General features: G+C 37.0%; 1 protein-coding gene across 1 annotated transcript in view; it reads right to left on the bottom strand.

Annotated features, from left to right (window-relative positions):
- The window catches only part of LOC136869499 (transmembrane protein 145), a 139555-nt gene that overhangs the window by 16558 nt on the left and 106288 nt on the right, over positions 1-16709 (bottom strand). Inside the window, exons 11-12 of the mRNA XM_068227122.1 lie at positions 13557-13677; positions 5405-5629 (exon numbers count right to left, since the gene is read on the bottom strand). Coding sequence (XP_068083223.1) covers positions 5405-5629; positions 13557-13677 — 346 coding nt within the window. The remainder of the gene's footprint in view (positions 1-5404; positions 5630-13556; positions 13678-16709) is intronic.

Raw genomic sequence — 16709 nt, 5'->3', positions numbered from 1 at the left:
CTACACATTTTCTTTTTATTGCAGATTTCGATCTCAACATTTCTCGGCTGTTAGAATGGAAAATAAATGTTCAACTTTATCAGTCACTCTCACATTTCCTTACTTTGCACTACAGTACAGAATGTAGCCTACCTGTCTACTAATAGCGGAGGTTGACTATAACGGACCGCTAGGCTAGTTTCTGATTCCTGTGCATTGTGAAATATTTATGATGCAGTAGCCTGTGGTGAAAATATTTAACCTTGACAGAGAACGATATGAAAGATCTACGTACGGTACTTGGAGATGTTGCACGCTACCAAATAAGTTGTAGGTATCAATCTGAAGTAGAAATGACCAGCATACCGTACTCTATGCTCCGTGGGATGGGAGAGGGCACATTACAGTACATTATTCATCAACAATGGGATGGATAATAAAGTTTGTGACTGTTGAATTTGAATAGCATCCCTCTTCTTTCGTAACAGTTAAAAGTTAAATAATTTTACACAACATAAAATTACGTAGTAAAAAATTGTATGAAGTCATGTCTCCAATGTTGATTGCCAGTCTATGCGTGTGTACGAACAGTAGTTACTGTACGTTATGATCGTGGACTCAGGAGTCAGAAAGTCAATGTACAGTCACTCCAAAACAGAATACTGTATCAAGATACCGTGACGTCAAGAGCCGGGCTGAGTGGCTCAGACGGTTGATGCGATGGCCTTGTGATCCCAACTTGTCAGGTTCGATCCTAGCTCAGTCCAGTGGTATTTGAAGGTGCTCAAATACGTAAGCCTTGTGTTGGTAGATTAACTGGCATGTAAAAGAACTCCTGCGAGACAAAATTTCGGCACCTCGACATCTCCAAAAACCGTCGAAGTGGTTAGTGGGACGTAAAACCAATGACATTATTATTATTATTATTATTATTATTATTATTATTATTATTATTATTATTATTATTATCATTATTATTATTATTATTATTGATGTCAAGAGCATGCTCATTCAGTTTTGGAGCGACTGTACATTGCTTTTAAATAGAGATTTTTGTGATGGATAATCCACAGAACGGTTAATCGAGGTTTTACTGTATTTGTAAAACTTTGTCAAGAAATGTACTTAAAAGGGAAATGGCCAAAAGATTTTCTGGAAAATATAATAATACCAATAGAAAAAAAGGAAAAATAGGAAGAAATGTGAAGAACATAGGACACTAAGTTTAATTTATCATGCAGCTAAAATACTATTAAGAGCAATAAACAGAAGGATTTATAGATGATTGGAGAATTATATTGGTGAAGAACAATATGGATTTAGGCATGGAGTAGGCACAAGGGATGCCATTGGTTCACTGAAAATCATAGGAGAAAGGTACATAGAAAAGAATAGAAAAGTATACACAGTCTTTGTAGACTTAGAGATGGCATTTGACAAAGTGAGGTGGGATAAGCTCTTGGAGATACTTAAACAAACATGGAGTGGAATGGAGGGAGAGAAGACTGATCAAGGAATTATATAACAACCAAACAGCTAGAGTGAGAATAAGAGGAGAATTAACAGAAGAAATCAGACTGGGGACAGGTGTTAGACAGGGTTGCTGCTTATCACCAACTTTATTTAATATGTACTTGGAGGAAATTATTTTTGAATGTTTGGATGTTAAAAGAGGTGTCAACATTGGAGGTAAGAGAATTGAATCCATAAGATTTGCTGATGATATGGCAGTAATAGCTGAAAATGTGAAAGACCTCCGCAAAATGCTGAGAGAATTATACGAAAGGTGCGAAGAATATGGAATGAACATAAACAAAAAGAAAATTAAATTCATGATACTTGGAAGTAAAGGTGAAAAAGCGACAATCAAGATGGGGGAGAAATTATTGAACAGGTGAATAAGTTTAAGTATCTTGAAAGTATTGTGACTGAAGACCTTCACTTTAAAACTGACATAAAAGCTCAAATTGCCTTAGCCAAGGAAAGTTTCAACAAGAATAAAAAATTATTTTGTGGCCTGCTAGAGAAAGATCTGAGGAAGAGACTTGCAAGGTGTTACGTATGGAGTATAGTTCTATATAGTGCTGAAACATGGACCTTAAGGAAGGAAGAACAGAGAAGAATAGAGACATTTGAGATGTGGATTTGGAGAAGAATAGAAGAAGTAAGCTGGGAAGATAGAATATCAAATGAGGAAGTTCTGAAGAGAGTGGGAGAAGTGAGGAGCATGCTGACCGTAATCAAAAAATAAAAATGGATAGGGCATAATCTAAGACATAACACTTTACTACAAGTAACAGTAGAAGGGATGATAAAAGGAAAATGAGGAAGGGGAAGGAGACAATATCAGTTATTAGAGAGCATTAGAAAAAGGAAGGAAGATTATGCAGAAGTGAAGAAAAGGGCACAAGATCGAGAGATATGGAGGTCACAGCCATGATTGGACCTGCCCGATGGCAAAACAACCTATGATGATGATGATGATGATATTATTGTTATTGTTATTATTATCACATTTTTAATCATTTTGAAAATGATCTGAAACATATAATTTATTAATAAATGCTCATTAAACATCTCATAAATCAATTCCAAAACAATTGAATATGAAATATAATAACAAAATACAGTAGAACCTCATAATTCGAAACATGAGGTATAGTTTTGCATGTAATTTAAATTATTTAATTCAAAATACGGATAATTTGTAATTCAAAGAACAATGTCGGTCCCATTGCTGAAATTCAGACTTTTAATTCAAAACTGTCTTTACATTTTTTAAAATATTATTTTACATAGTAATTTAAATTCAAAATGTATTCACATCATGATAGAACACATCTTCTGGAACATGCAGGGATAGATTTCCGCACTTTCACTCACTTCGATGTGTCTACAGTGTGCTTCATATTTGCTAAGTTCGAGTGAAATCATAATTCTTTTGTATTAAGCATTTTAAGGAATGCCACAATATCAAGTAGCAGGCAATGTACAGGGAAGCTGAATCCATGAACACTGGCGATGCCGACAGTTGGCGAAAAAGCGTGGCTCACATAATCAATTCATACGCACCGAACAATATAGTCAATGCCGATGAAATTGCATTTTTTTTTTAATGCCAAGCCCAAACGGACTTAAGGTTTTAAAGGAGAGAAGTGCCAGCCAGGAAATCATACAAGGGTGGGGGTCATTGTACTGTGTTGCAAAGCACATGGAAGTGGGAGACTTCCTCCCCTCGTCATAGGAAATTTCGATAAGCCACAATGTTTTAAGGGCGTCGGACACTTTCCATGCAAGTATAAGGCATCTAAAAATGCAAACAGTACAGTAGTCTAAGAAATAAACCATTTGCACAGGGGAGCCAGCATAATTTGTCCTTGTCTTTGAATCATGCGGTTTTTTTTTTCTTTCATTGAGCGAGGTTATGTTTGCCAGTGATTTATCCAAGTGCATTATTTAAATAATGTAAATGCACCTTGTTGGATACATTTTGGAAATAGTTTTTTCCATGGCATTTGAAAGCCTTAAACTGTGAATCAAAGTGATTGCATGCCTTAATGGGCCTTAGAATACTCTGTGACGCGGCAAGGGTTGGCATTTCTGAATTACGAGTTGGCGATTAATTCAAAATCACGTAATTCGAAGTCTGATTTTTTGCATCCCAATGACTTCAAATTAATATAATTCAAAGTGTGATTGTCTAATTCTATTTATCCTGAATTAGTTTTGACAGATTGAAGAACCTCACAATTATAGATAAAACTCCCATACAGACAAATAAGGAGGTGTGTGCAAATTCAAGGAGTCAGGACAAGTTGTTTTGAAACCACGAACAGAGTCCAAAAAGAAAGTTGTCTATCATCACTTCTCTTCATTATTATGTCTGGCTCCATGGCTAAATGGTTAGCGTGTTGACCTTTGGTCACAGGTGTCCCGGGTTCGATTCCCAGCAAGGTCGTGAATTTTAACCATCATTGGTTAATTTTGCTGGCATGGGGGCTGGGTGAATGTGTTGTCTTCATCATAATTTCATCCTCATCATGACGCGCAGGTCGCCTACGGGGTTCAAATCAAAAGATCTGCACCTGACGAGCCAAACATGTCCCCGGACACTCCTGGCACTAAAAGCCATACGCCATTTCATTTTTTCATTATTATAATGGATGAGATAATAAAAGCAGTGAAAAGAGAGGACCAGACAACAAATGAGCATGTAGTTGCTGATTATGTTATGCTATGGGGTGAGGCAAAAGCAAGAGTACAAGCTAAACTAGATCTTTGGCAAGACTAATTTGAAAGAATGGGAATGATCATCAACCAAACTGAAACAGTTGGTTTGGTAATGTGTTGAAATACTGAATCAGTCCATCTGCAAGTGTAAAATGAAGTAGATATTATTAACAATTTCAAATACTTAGGGAGCTTTGTTTCTTCTGACAAAACTATCAACCAAGAAACAGGTAATAAGATACAAGGTGCATCAAAATTCTACCACTCTGTTCATCAACCACTTTGAGATGACAGATTTCTCCTAGCTTCCAAGATCACACTGTACAAAACATAATATTTTGTATCAATTCTAATGTATGGACTGGAAGCAGCAACTTTGACTGGACCTGAAAAATGTCGTTTATAGACCACTGAAATTAAGTTACCTTGTTCTTGTTTTCAAAAACACAAAGAGAGACAAAATAAGGAATAAGATTATCCACCAACAACTTGGACTGAACAAGAGTCTGTTGGAAACCTTAGAATTAAACAGATTACAATGTTATGGACATATGAGAAGGACGGCTCCAAATAGGACCCTAAGAGCATACTATGAAAGGAGTGTTATTGAGAAGAGGTCTAAAGGAAGACCTGCAATGGTTGGGAAAAGCTCATTTTTAAAGACCTTATAAAATGTGATGTAAATTGGCAAAAAAGTTGAACATCACCTGTCAACAGAAAGGATGAACTTGAGGAGGCTCGTAAACACCCGAATCCAGTTTGCTGGACTGGAGAATTGATGATGATGGTGATGAGTATGGAGCTTTCTATGTTCATTATGAAAAATGTTTTCATTTTCTCATTTTGACATGTTCTTTGTTTCAAGACCAACAGCCAAATGAGTAAATTCACATCGACTACTTCATTAGACCAGCCATCTATGGTGCAACCTACACAGAATGGTTGTTCTCTCACTGCCACTTCACAGATACCATGTACAGACTTCAGATTAGATATGTTTATAACTAAGAAATCATTACATAAGGTATATATGAGAAATTGGTATTGTAATAACAAGTGAAATTATTACTACAGCACATCAAATGAGCCAAGTTTACTAAATGTTATGGATTTGGCATGTTATGTTTTTCATTTGTTGTTGTTAAGAGGCAAAGTACAGGTTACAAGCACACCACCAAATATACAGTGTACCTACCACGATTCTGCTGATGGAAAAGAGTTCCACAGGAACATCTGTTGCCCAGTCCGCCTCCACTACATTAGATGTCACAACTCCTGAACTACGGGGTGCTGACGGATCATATACATGATGACTGAATGGATAAGTACCATCAGGACCTGGATCAAACAATACACCAACCTGGGATGTTCGGACATGGTAGGGAAAGACTTTATTTGCTGTCATTGGTAATGTTAAGACCTGTGAAATACAGTATATACATAGTATAAGTAAAGTAAATAGAATTTCAAATTTTATAAATAGAGCAAATAGGACCTTTATCCATACAGGGTCTTCAAGGCCTCACTCCTTTTTCCCTTTTGGATGAAAATTTTAAAACTGCCTCTGGAGGGATATCAAATAAGGATAATGTCTAGGTTTTTTAGTCTTGAAGGATGCACTGATGCCAAGAAGGTGCAACCGGTAAAGCTCAAGAAATGCTTTGACTGATTGCTCAGCTGTCAATGTATCCACCAAATCCTAGCCTGCAACTGGCAGGGTGAGGGCAAGTTTATAACACCTTCAGAGCTCTTGGCTTGAATAGGGTCAGGACATTCCATGTACAAAGCAAAAAATCATTAGCCTTTTTTTTTTGTTGCCAGTTTGCCCTCAGTTAGACAGCCTGGTTTCTTTTCCTTTGATTTCCTCATAGATAGATTTTTGTAGTGTGTAATTGTCAATTCCATGCCCATCCTTCAACCTAGAGGACCAGGAACTATTCTGCTAGGGTTACCATACTGTTGACTGGCAGCATGTGGTCAGTATTAAAAAGGAACATTGACTGTGTTCTATTGTTTCTAACAATGTTCTGGAGATAAGAAAAGGTAATCAAAATGCTTCCAAAAGCAAAAAGGAAAGGAAATCAATAACACTTGAAGAAAAGCATGAAGTTATAAAGCTATATGATGCAATTGAATGCATTCTAAACATTGTTAGAGCTACAGGAATCTCAGAATCAACCCTGATACCCATAAATCATCAAGCAGAAAAAATTAAAGAAAGCTGCAAAAGTGCAACCAGAATGACATCATCCAAGATAAAACAAATCAATGTGCTAGTTTTGGAGAAAATGGAACAAATTTGGCTCAATGGATTGAACATCAAACTAAACATTCCATCCTGATATCCCCCATGGTTATTCGGGTTAAGGCAAGAGCTCTGTTTAAAGAAATGAAAGCATCCTATCCAGACCCCGTAGTGGAATGTTTTGCTGCAAGTGCTGGTTGTTTTGAACGTTTCAAGGAACAACATGGATTCCATACTCTTAAGCTAACAAGGGAGGCTGCAGGAGTGGATGTTGTTGCTGCTGAAAATTTTCCTACACAATTGCAAGCAGTGATTAAGGAGCATGGATATTTGCCTCAACAAACGGGCTTGTTCTGGAAACACATGCCAAGCAGCACATTTCTGTCAATATGGCTGTAAAGCCTCCAAAGATTGTCTCACTTTTGTTAGGAGGAAATGTGTCTGGAGACCATAAAATCAAACCCCTGTTGGTTTATCACTCTGAGAACCCATGAGCACTCTAGCAAGAAGTTCCAGTTGTTTGATGCTCAAACAAGAAAACTTGGATAACTGGAGCTGTCTTTGAGTCCTACTTCTCCAATGAACTCCACGATGATATGCAGACTTATTGTAAGAAAATAATGTGCCCTTCAAAATCCTGCTACTTTTGGATTACGTGCCAGGGCATTCTCCAAGTATTGCAGATGGTGACGAGAACATCAGTGTTTTGTTTTTGCCCCCGAACACAACATCTCTGATTCAACCAATGGATTAGGGCGTTATTGCAACCTTCAAAAGCTACTATCTCCACAAAACATTCATGCAACTAACTTAGTTGAAGAAACAGATGGAGATGAAACTAATGTCACACAAGTTTGGAAGAACTTCACCATAAAGAATGTAATTGAAAACATTGGATACGCATGGGCAGAAGTTAAAGAATTGTATTCTGGGATTCCAAATACTACACTTGGCTTCTGGGGAATGCCCTAGTCTTTGTCCTGATTTATTATGATACTCAATATTTAGGCTGTTAATACTAAGAATTCACCAGATCTCATACACATTTTAGAGCTACTACCAGCATAATTCAGAGGTCACCCCTAACCTGGGAAACAGATGCTTTTCATAGTCGCCCCTAACGTTAGGAGCTGACACTACTGGGTCACGAATTTCAATGGCATTTCCTCCACCGGATATTCACTAACCCTCCTGGAAGAGCTCTTCTGCCTGACGCTGTTGACTCTCCCAGGGTGTCAGGTTATTGTGTTAATTATTCTTGTTTATAGTCCTCTAGCCATGCATTAAACAAACAAACAAACAAACAAACAAACAAACAAACAAGCTAGACTATGGGAAGAACACCAAGCCATAGCATCCGCTGATGACCTCACAATTGCAGTTAAGAGCTAAAACAGAAACTGAAGTAGAAAACTTCATGAACATGGATTTACGGAAAGTTACAAAGTGGTCGATAGACAACAAAACCCACTTCAATGAAAGTAAGTCGAAAGTTATATTAATATCAAGGAGACGGAAAGCGAGGAAGACAATTGATATCTATATGAATCGGAAACGTCTCGGACAAGCTGAAAAGATGGAATATTTAGGAATAACAATTGACTGCCGCTTCACGTTCAACTACCACATCAACAAATTTAATGAAAAATCTATTAAATTAATAAATGCTTTATCAAAATCAGCTAGAATAGGATGGGGTCTAAAACACCAGGCTTTGGAAATAATCTATAAAAGAGCAATAAAACCAATGTTACATGCTTCACCAGCCTGGATAGAATCCCTAGAAAAGAAATGCAACATAATTAAATATGCGAGAGAGCAAAAACGTATCCTCACGAAAATAGCAAAAGCCTACCGAACTATATCTCATAAGGCACTGTGCGTCATACAGGAATTACTCCCATAGACATAAAGGCAAGAGAGGTGGTTGCTCTATATAATATAAAAATAGGCAAAACAACTGCAGATTATGTAATAGATCACCCAGAAAAACCAGCAAGATGGCTTCACCCGGCTGTCTTTCTAGGCACAGGAGACAAAAAAATAGAAGAAAATGAAAGTACCCGACGGCAAATCTATACGGATGGAAGTAAAAGTGATGAAGGAGTGGAAGCAGGAGTAGCTATATACAAATCAAATCAGTTGATATACCAACTCAAATTTAAACTCCACGACAGATGTTCGAACAATCAGGTGGAGCAATTCGCCATAATAGAAGCTTTGGAATCCTTAAGAACAACATTGGTAGAGGATGACAAAGATAAAAAAGCAACTATACACACAGACAGTAGAATAACAATTGACTCCATAGTGGATTACAAAAACCATAACCACCTAATTGAGAAAGTAAGGAAAACTATAGCAACACTTAAAATAATAATAATTGGAGCATACAATTGAAATGGGTTAAGGCACATATAGGTGTACAAGTAACCTCAGGAGAGAGTCTATTAATGAATGAGAGAAAAAATGGGAAGAAACTTCAAAAGGAATAATCACAAAGGAATTCCTTACAATAGTTGAAGGCAGACTAATAACCAAAATCAACCTAATGCAAAATATGACAACAACAGAACCGACCATGGAAACATTGCATTGTATCTGCACAGGCTTAGGATTGTATGCAGTCCTGAGTGTTCCTGCAACAGAGGACCCCAAACAGTAGACCACTTAATATTCGACTGTAGTGAAGTGAAAAGTGAAAGAGAAATGTTAATAAACAGTGTTATTATGGTAGGCAACAGGCCAATGCAAAAGTCTGTCCTAATCTAAAAGTATTCAAAACCATTTGCAAAATTTGTGAACTCTTTAAACTTTCAAGTATTGAAAAAGAGTCAAGAATAATAGCCGTCACCAAATATGTATGATAAAATGTAATCGATGTTTTTCACACAAATATGTAAGACTAGCAAGATACCTGTGCTTCGCTACGGTATTAACTGAATGCTTATTGTTTTATATATAATCTGCCAAAATTTGCAATCTGACTCGTTTTCTAATAGATTAACGGCAAGTTTCCTCCCATTTTTCAATCTTTCTTTCCAGCAATCGATTTCGTACTTAGTGGGCTAGGTCTAGGTATTCCACCCGGTCAGTTGGGTCCCTAAATCTTTGCCATCTTTTCCTATAAGCATTTTTAATATGGAACAAATCCTTGAGGAGATTGGCGTGGTGTCGTCTTGGGTGCCTTGGTGGTACTGAACCAGCGGCCGGACTGTATTCTTAGTCATTACCCATCCAGGACCCATTTCCAGCGCGGTCCGCACATTTGACGCCGGTCCAGAACATTCTATTATTATTATTATTATTATTATTATTATTATTATTATTATTATTATTATTATTATTATTATAGATGTTCTGGACCCCACAGCAAGATGCAAGACCGCTACTTGGCGGTAAATTACATCTGCTACCATTGTCATTGTTGACAATGTGACCAGCACCATTGTCGCACGTAGGCAAGTGTGCGCGATTCTGGCGATACGAATGACATACTTCCGTGCATTATTGACCTTATTATAGAGGTGAACAACTGGACAGTCAATCTCATTCCTATCGTTTATTTCAAATGTGTTTAATTTTTTTAATTTATATGCCAGGAGAATCTACTGTAATCTAAGAATGTTCTCCAAAGGAAAAGATGGCTCTTGAAAACGAACCCAGGAAAAATTAAATATGATCGGTTTATGATCAGAATAAGTACATAGAAAATCTACAGCCTGTTTCCAGTCATTCGACAGGGTCAGGAATGGAATAAATAAAGCCCCCATCTAGCGGCGACAATAGGAATTGTGCCGGCTGCCAAAGCCTGTCGCACTCCTCTGCGGCAATGATTAATGAATGACAAATGAAATGAAATTATATTGGACAGTGTTGCTATAATGAATGATGACACGGAAAACTGGAGTATCCGGAAAAAATCTGTCCCACCTCAGTTTTGTCCAGCACGAATGTCACATGGAGTGACCGGGATTTGAACCACGGAACCCAGCTGTAAGAGGGCGGCGCGCTGCCGCCTGAACAATGGAGGCTCCTTATAAGAACATTATGAACAGTAAAATCAATTGGTTTCACCTCCTTTTACACCCCACCGCTGTTAAGTTTATTTACCAACCCACCCCCCAAAAAAAAATTAAAAGAAAGGCGTGTTTCTTCATGTTTAAAGGAGATTCCAAACACCAATGATCACGTCTATTACCTTCAGTTTTGAGACATAAGTATCCCCATAAAAATAATTCACATTTTTTCACTTCCTTTCACACTCCCCCCCCTCCAAGTGAATTTTCTGGCAAAAAGACTTGTTTCCTTAATAGTAAAGGATCTTCTAAATACCAATTATCACAACTCTAACTTCTTCAGTTTTTGATTTATGTGTCCTCATGAAAGGAATTCAACTCCCTTTCACTCCCGCCCCCCAAGATGATTTTCCCCCAATATGCGTTTTTCTTTGTTTTTAAAGGCGATCCAGATACCAATTTTCACGTCTGTAACAAGTTTCTTATTAGATGTAAGTATTCTCATACAATTAAGTCAATTAATTTTTCAATTCTTTCACCTCCACCCACTCCCCGCCCCCCCCCCCCCCCCCCATTCATTGGATTTTCCGAGAATACGTTGTTTCTTTACTTTTAAAGCAGATTCCAAATATCAAATTTCACATCTGAAACTTCTTCGTTTTTGAGATATCAGTAGCCTAATTAAAAGAATTCAACACCATTTTCAGTCACTTTTACCCCACCCCCCTCCACCCAAGTGGTATTTCCAAAAACTAAAAATACGCGTCTTTATTTTTAATAGAGATAAAAAATTACCAATTTTCACTTCTGTAACATGTTAAGTTTTTTGAGATATACTGTAGACATTCTCATTTTAAAATTTCATCCCCTTTTTAGTTCCCCTTAAGTGGAGTTTCCAAAAACAAATCACCTATGTTTCTTTACATTTACAGGAGATTCCAAATACCACTTTTTATGTCTGTAACATTTTACATTTCTCAGATATTCTGTAGATATATTCTTTCAAAAAATTCACCCCAATTTGTCACTCCTGTTTACCGCCATTAATTGGATTTTCCAAAACTAAAAAATACGTGTTTCTTTATTTTTAAAGAAGATCCCATATACAAATTTTCAGTTCTGTAATATCTTCAGTTTCTGAGATATAAGTATCCTCATTAAAGGCATTCAACCCCTTTTTCACCCCTCCTAATGGGATTTTCCTAAAACAAAAATTACATGTTTATTTTTAAAGGAGTTTCTAAATACCAATTTTTACATCTGTAAACTTTTAAAGTTTTAAGATGCAGATACACTCATTTAAAAATTTTCCCCCTTTTTCACCTCGCCCCCATTAATTTGATTTTCCAAAACCAAAATATCATGTTTCTTTATTTTTAAAGGAGATCCCAAATACCAATTTTTAGGTATGTAATGTCTTCAGTTTCTAAGATATATGTATCCTCATTAAAGGCATTCAACCCCTTTTTCACCCTTTTACACCCCTCCTATTGGGATTTTCCCAAATCAAAAAAATATGTTTCCTTATTTTTAAAGGAGATTCTAAATACCAATTTTTACATCTGTAAACTTTTAAAGTTTTGAGATATAGGTACACTCATTTTAAAATTTCATCCCCCTTTTCTCCCCCTTAACGATGGAATATCCAAAAATCCTCCCTTAGTGAGCACCTACATTGTACTATAAATGTATCCTAAAATTTTATTTCATTATGTCCAGTAGTTTTGGCTCGGCGATGATGAATCAGTCAGTCAGTCAGTCAGTCAGTCAGTCAGTCAGTCAGGACAAGTTATTTTATATATATAGATTAGTTAAGTGCATGTAGTACTACGCATGTAGTGGAGCATACAGAGAGTATATATACAAATACTTTTAAAAATAAATAAATAAATAAATAAATAAATAAATAAATAAATAAATAAATAAATAAATAAATAAATAAATAAATAAATAAATAAATAAATAAATAAATAAATAAATAAATATCATATAATACAGGACAGGGTGTCCCAGGAGGAATGGTCAATATTCAGAGATATGACGGAACGATCATTCAAAGCCCTATATGCCCTATGCCCTAGTCTGAATTGTTTCCGAGATAGAACATAATTAATGTACATTTGTTTTTGGGCTAGTGTCATGCACGTGTGTGTCTTACCCACTCAACCTCTTTGACGTTTTGAAATGGGTACAAGTTTTCCGTATGTAATGTTCATGATACACATGTTCGTGGGACATTAATACATGCAGAAAGTCACCATGTGCCGGTAGTAGGACTATGCTGCACCATTTCAACAATGTGTTGCTGTCCCTGCACAGGTTGTTGAGCTACATGATCAGAAGAAAAATGGTAACTTGGAAGAATACCTGTTTCAGACAATGTGCTGAAAACTCTGGTAAAATACTCTATGATTTAAAAATACAATCATAAATATAAACTTTAACATTGTAAAACTTTGTTAATCCACCGATAGTGAAGAGGAAAACATGTTCTTCTTCTTCTTCTGCTTAAGGAATCTGACATGTCTGAAAGTGCCAACGGTATTCTTTGACGATCAGAGATGCCGTAAAATTACACCACATCTCCATATTCTTTATTAGTGTAGATGTGTGGCATTTTAGCCAGCGTGTGTACAAACACAGTTAACGGATGCTGCTTTCCGATACACTCTCAATTCCTCACATTATTTCACTCACAACACACCATGGACATGGCAGAAAGACGTCCTGAGCAAAGAGGTTGAAAGCAACGAGGTAGGTTGGGCTAAAATCAAATGTCAAAGATGTTGGGTACGTAAGACATATATGTGCGTGCCATTAGCCCCAAAAGACATGTACATTAAATGTGTTCTATCATGGAAACCATTCAGAATAGGGCATATGTCCATACAAAATTTTTTGCTTCAAATGATCGTTCCTGACATATCCCTGAATATTGACCATTCCTCCTGGGACACTCTGTAAACACAGAGATAAAATTACTTTAGAAATGTCTTCTTAAAAAAAAAAAAAGAGAGCTCTAACTCTGTATCATGTTAAAATTACAATAAAATGAGTTTACAAAATGAATGGAAATTACATACCAAGAACAGAACATGTCCACAGAGAGTAATGAAGTGCAGCACCCCACACACGACACTCTCTCGAACCCACTTATCAATTACACCATTTGTTATAAGAATGAACACCGGTCCAGACACAAACCTGTTCCAAAATACAGTTTACTTTAATACAGTAGATTAAATATGTGAGCATTTTATTCATTTATTTAATTTATTTTTACAAAGTATTCAAAGAGCACAGAATAAATATGACTAATGATTTGATACAGTAACAGTTAATTCAAATGATCTCATAACATCTTTCTGAACTGTAAACAAATTATTTCATCGTAGTGCTTACTACCATGTGAATGCTAGTTCCTGGTGTGACAGTCAAGTTTTTGAAGATGATCTCCTGTGAGTAGAGACTGGAAGGGACATGATAGCTAAGTGGCATTGTCACTGGCTTCTCACCAAGATGTCTGCAGTTCAAATTCTGGCCAACGCATGTGGAATTTTTAAAAATGAAAAGTCACATCCCTGTGGTTTGGATTCCATGTAAGACTGGAGATCCTGTGGCTATGATCATGATATCAGCAGTCACATCAAATTATAAGATTGCTTTCTTTTATAGAGTTTGGGATTTTTTAGTGACTTGAGAACCCAAAGAGTGGTACTGGTATTTTAAAATAGGAAGATCATTAATTTTAAACAAACAGTTTGGTATATTCAGAATACATCAAACTATTCTTCTTCTTCTTCTTCTTCTTCTTCTTCTTCTTCTTCTTCTTCTTCTTCTTCTCCTCCTCCTCCTCCTCCTCCTCCTCCTCCTCCTCCTCCTCCTCCTCCTCCTCCTCCTCCTCCTTCTTCTTCTTAGCTACTCCTGTCAAGGTCAGTTTCTTTGGTGTCCAAATTCAGAGGTATATTTTTGTTTCTCAGAAGCCTTATAGGATCTCCTCCACATGTCTTTTAGCCTACCTCTTTTTGCAGGTGATTCTTCGATACTTAGGGCTCTCTCAACAAGATAATTTTTTTTCTCTGCATTGGACATGTCCAAATCATTTCAACTATTGTTCATCCATTTTATCACTTGTCACAGAGACTCCCATCGAGCCACAAATATGATCATTTTTGATCCGATCTTCCTGTATCACACCCACTGACCAACGTAGTATTTTCATTTTGGCAACGTCCAGTTTCTGATTATGCTTGTCCTGCCTGGCCCATATTTTTGCACTGCATGTCATTGCTGGCCTGATCACAGTGCTATAAATGATGCCTTTGGTTTTCATAGGCATAATTTTATCATACATCACACCGGTCACTGATTGCCATTTTAGCCAACCAACATTGATTCAATGTCTAACAACAACATTCGCTGTTGTCTTGCTGATGATGTTGGATCCTAAGTTGCTGAATTCATCTACCAACTAGGAAAACTGTGCATTGTTTGGTGGATTAGAAAAGCTGATATACGTATACTTGGTCTTTGTCCTGCTCATTCTCAGTCCATGGCCCTCAAGTGCTAGCCACCATCTCTCAAGAACTTCTTTAACCCACTTTCTCGTTTCAATAATCAAGACTAGATCATCCACATACAAAATTCTCCATGGTAGCTCATGCAAGAGATGTTTGGTCAGGTAGGGTATGACCAAATTAACTAACAATGGGCTAAGCACTGAATCCTGGTGAACACTATCAGACTCTCCATCTCTGCTTTTGACCTTTAGTGAGTGGCATTTTGTAGGTCTGTTTCATAGTATTTACCACCCACTCTGGCACATTTTTGCTTCATTAGGTGTTCCAAACTAATTCTCTGGGAATTTGATCATATGTTTTTCGTAGATCAAAAAGTACTGAATGAAAATCTTCCAGTTCTCTCTTTTCTTTCCATTATGATTCGAACTGCCTGGATCGCATCAGTAGTTGATATTCTCTCAACAAATCAACACTGGTCATTGTGAATTTCTACCAGTTCTTGTAACAAGGTTGCCAATATGTATTCCCAGATTTTAAGCATGTGAAACATTAATTTAATTCCTCAAAAGTTCCCACATTTACAGGAGATCACACTTACTCTTGAAAATAGGTACCAGAAAACTTTCACAAAGCTGAAAAGAAGCTTGTTGAACAGTTGCTCCAGCCACAAATAACTATCTTCAATATACTTTTCCAACATTTGTGTGGGGATTTCACCAGGGCCAAGTGTATATCCCTTTTTCATCTTTGATACTGCTTCTTCCATCATTGTTATAGTTACCTGATAAACTGGCCCTTCTGTGGGGTCACATCCCTCTGCTACTTGTTGGGGAAATTCCTCATTCAGAAGCACTTCAAAATATTCTTTCTATCAGTACTAATATTGGCTTTTTTTGTCAATAATGTGCCTTGTTCACTGTTAGTGTACTTCACACTTTATTTAAACCTCTGGGATGCCAACATGTACACTTTGCTTGCACTATCCAACTCTTCCAAACTCTTTGTAGAGTCTGTCTTGAGCCTTGTATTTTGCTACTGCCACAGCTACTTTTGCTTCTCTTGCACGCTGGTGTATTGCACTCTGAATGTGTCTCCATCTAGGTGATTTAGGATTTTCCACCATGCCTTTGCTGCTTTTTCCTCTTTTAGCTTTGACTGAATAGTTTCTTCTCACTACCAGGTGGATATGTTTTTGGGCTGGGGGTTTATCTGGAATTAGCATCATCAATTTCCTGACACCATTGTAACCATGGCAACCAGTGTCCATCATCTATGTATACTAGGTCAGTAGCATCATCTATACGTTGCTATAAGAACATAGCTCTTAGTTATAATTTGCTCTCTTGTCTTGTAAGCCCAAAAACGTATCCATGATTCTATGTTTTTCCATGTGGTGGAAAAAATTGTTCGAGTGCTTTTATACTATCTGTAACTTTCCTTTTGACACCCCTAGATGATCCTTCTCCTTACCAATGCAGAATGTTTGAAATGACACCCACATTTCTTGTGCACTCAACTCAGTATTGGCAACTAAATCTTTCATGTCTTTGGTAAGTGTGTGGGCTCTCTTCTCATCTATTAGCATAAACCATTTTTGCTTTTAATGCCTTGTGGCACAAGATATAGTCTATCTGTGCCTCTGCAACCAGGATTGTGATTTGTAAGTTACAAAGTATTCGTCCTTTTTTCTGGAAGTGCATATTGACAGTTGCCAAA

Source organism: Anabrus simplex, chromosome 1, assembly GCF_040414725.1.
Source record: "Anabrus simplex isolate iqAnaSimp1 chromosome 1, ASM4041472v1, whole genome shotgun sequence".
Classification (NCBI taxonomy): Eukaryota; Metazoa; Arthropoda; class Insecta; order Orthoptera; family Tettigoniidae; genus Anabrus; species Anabrus simplex.
This window is presented reverse-complemented; position numbering and strand designations above follow the sequence as displayed.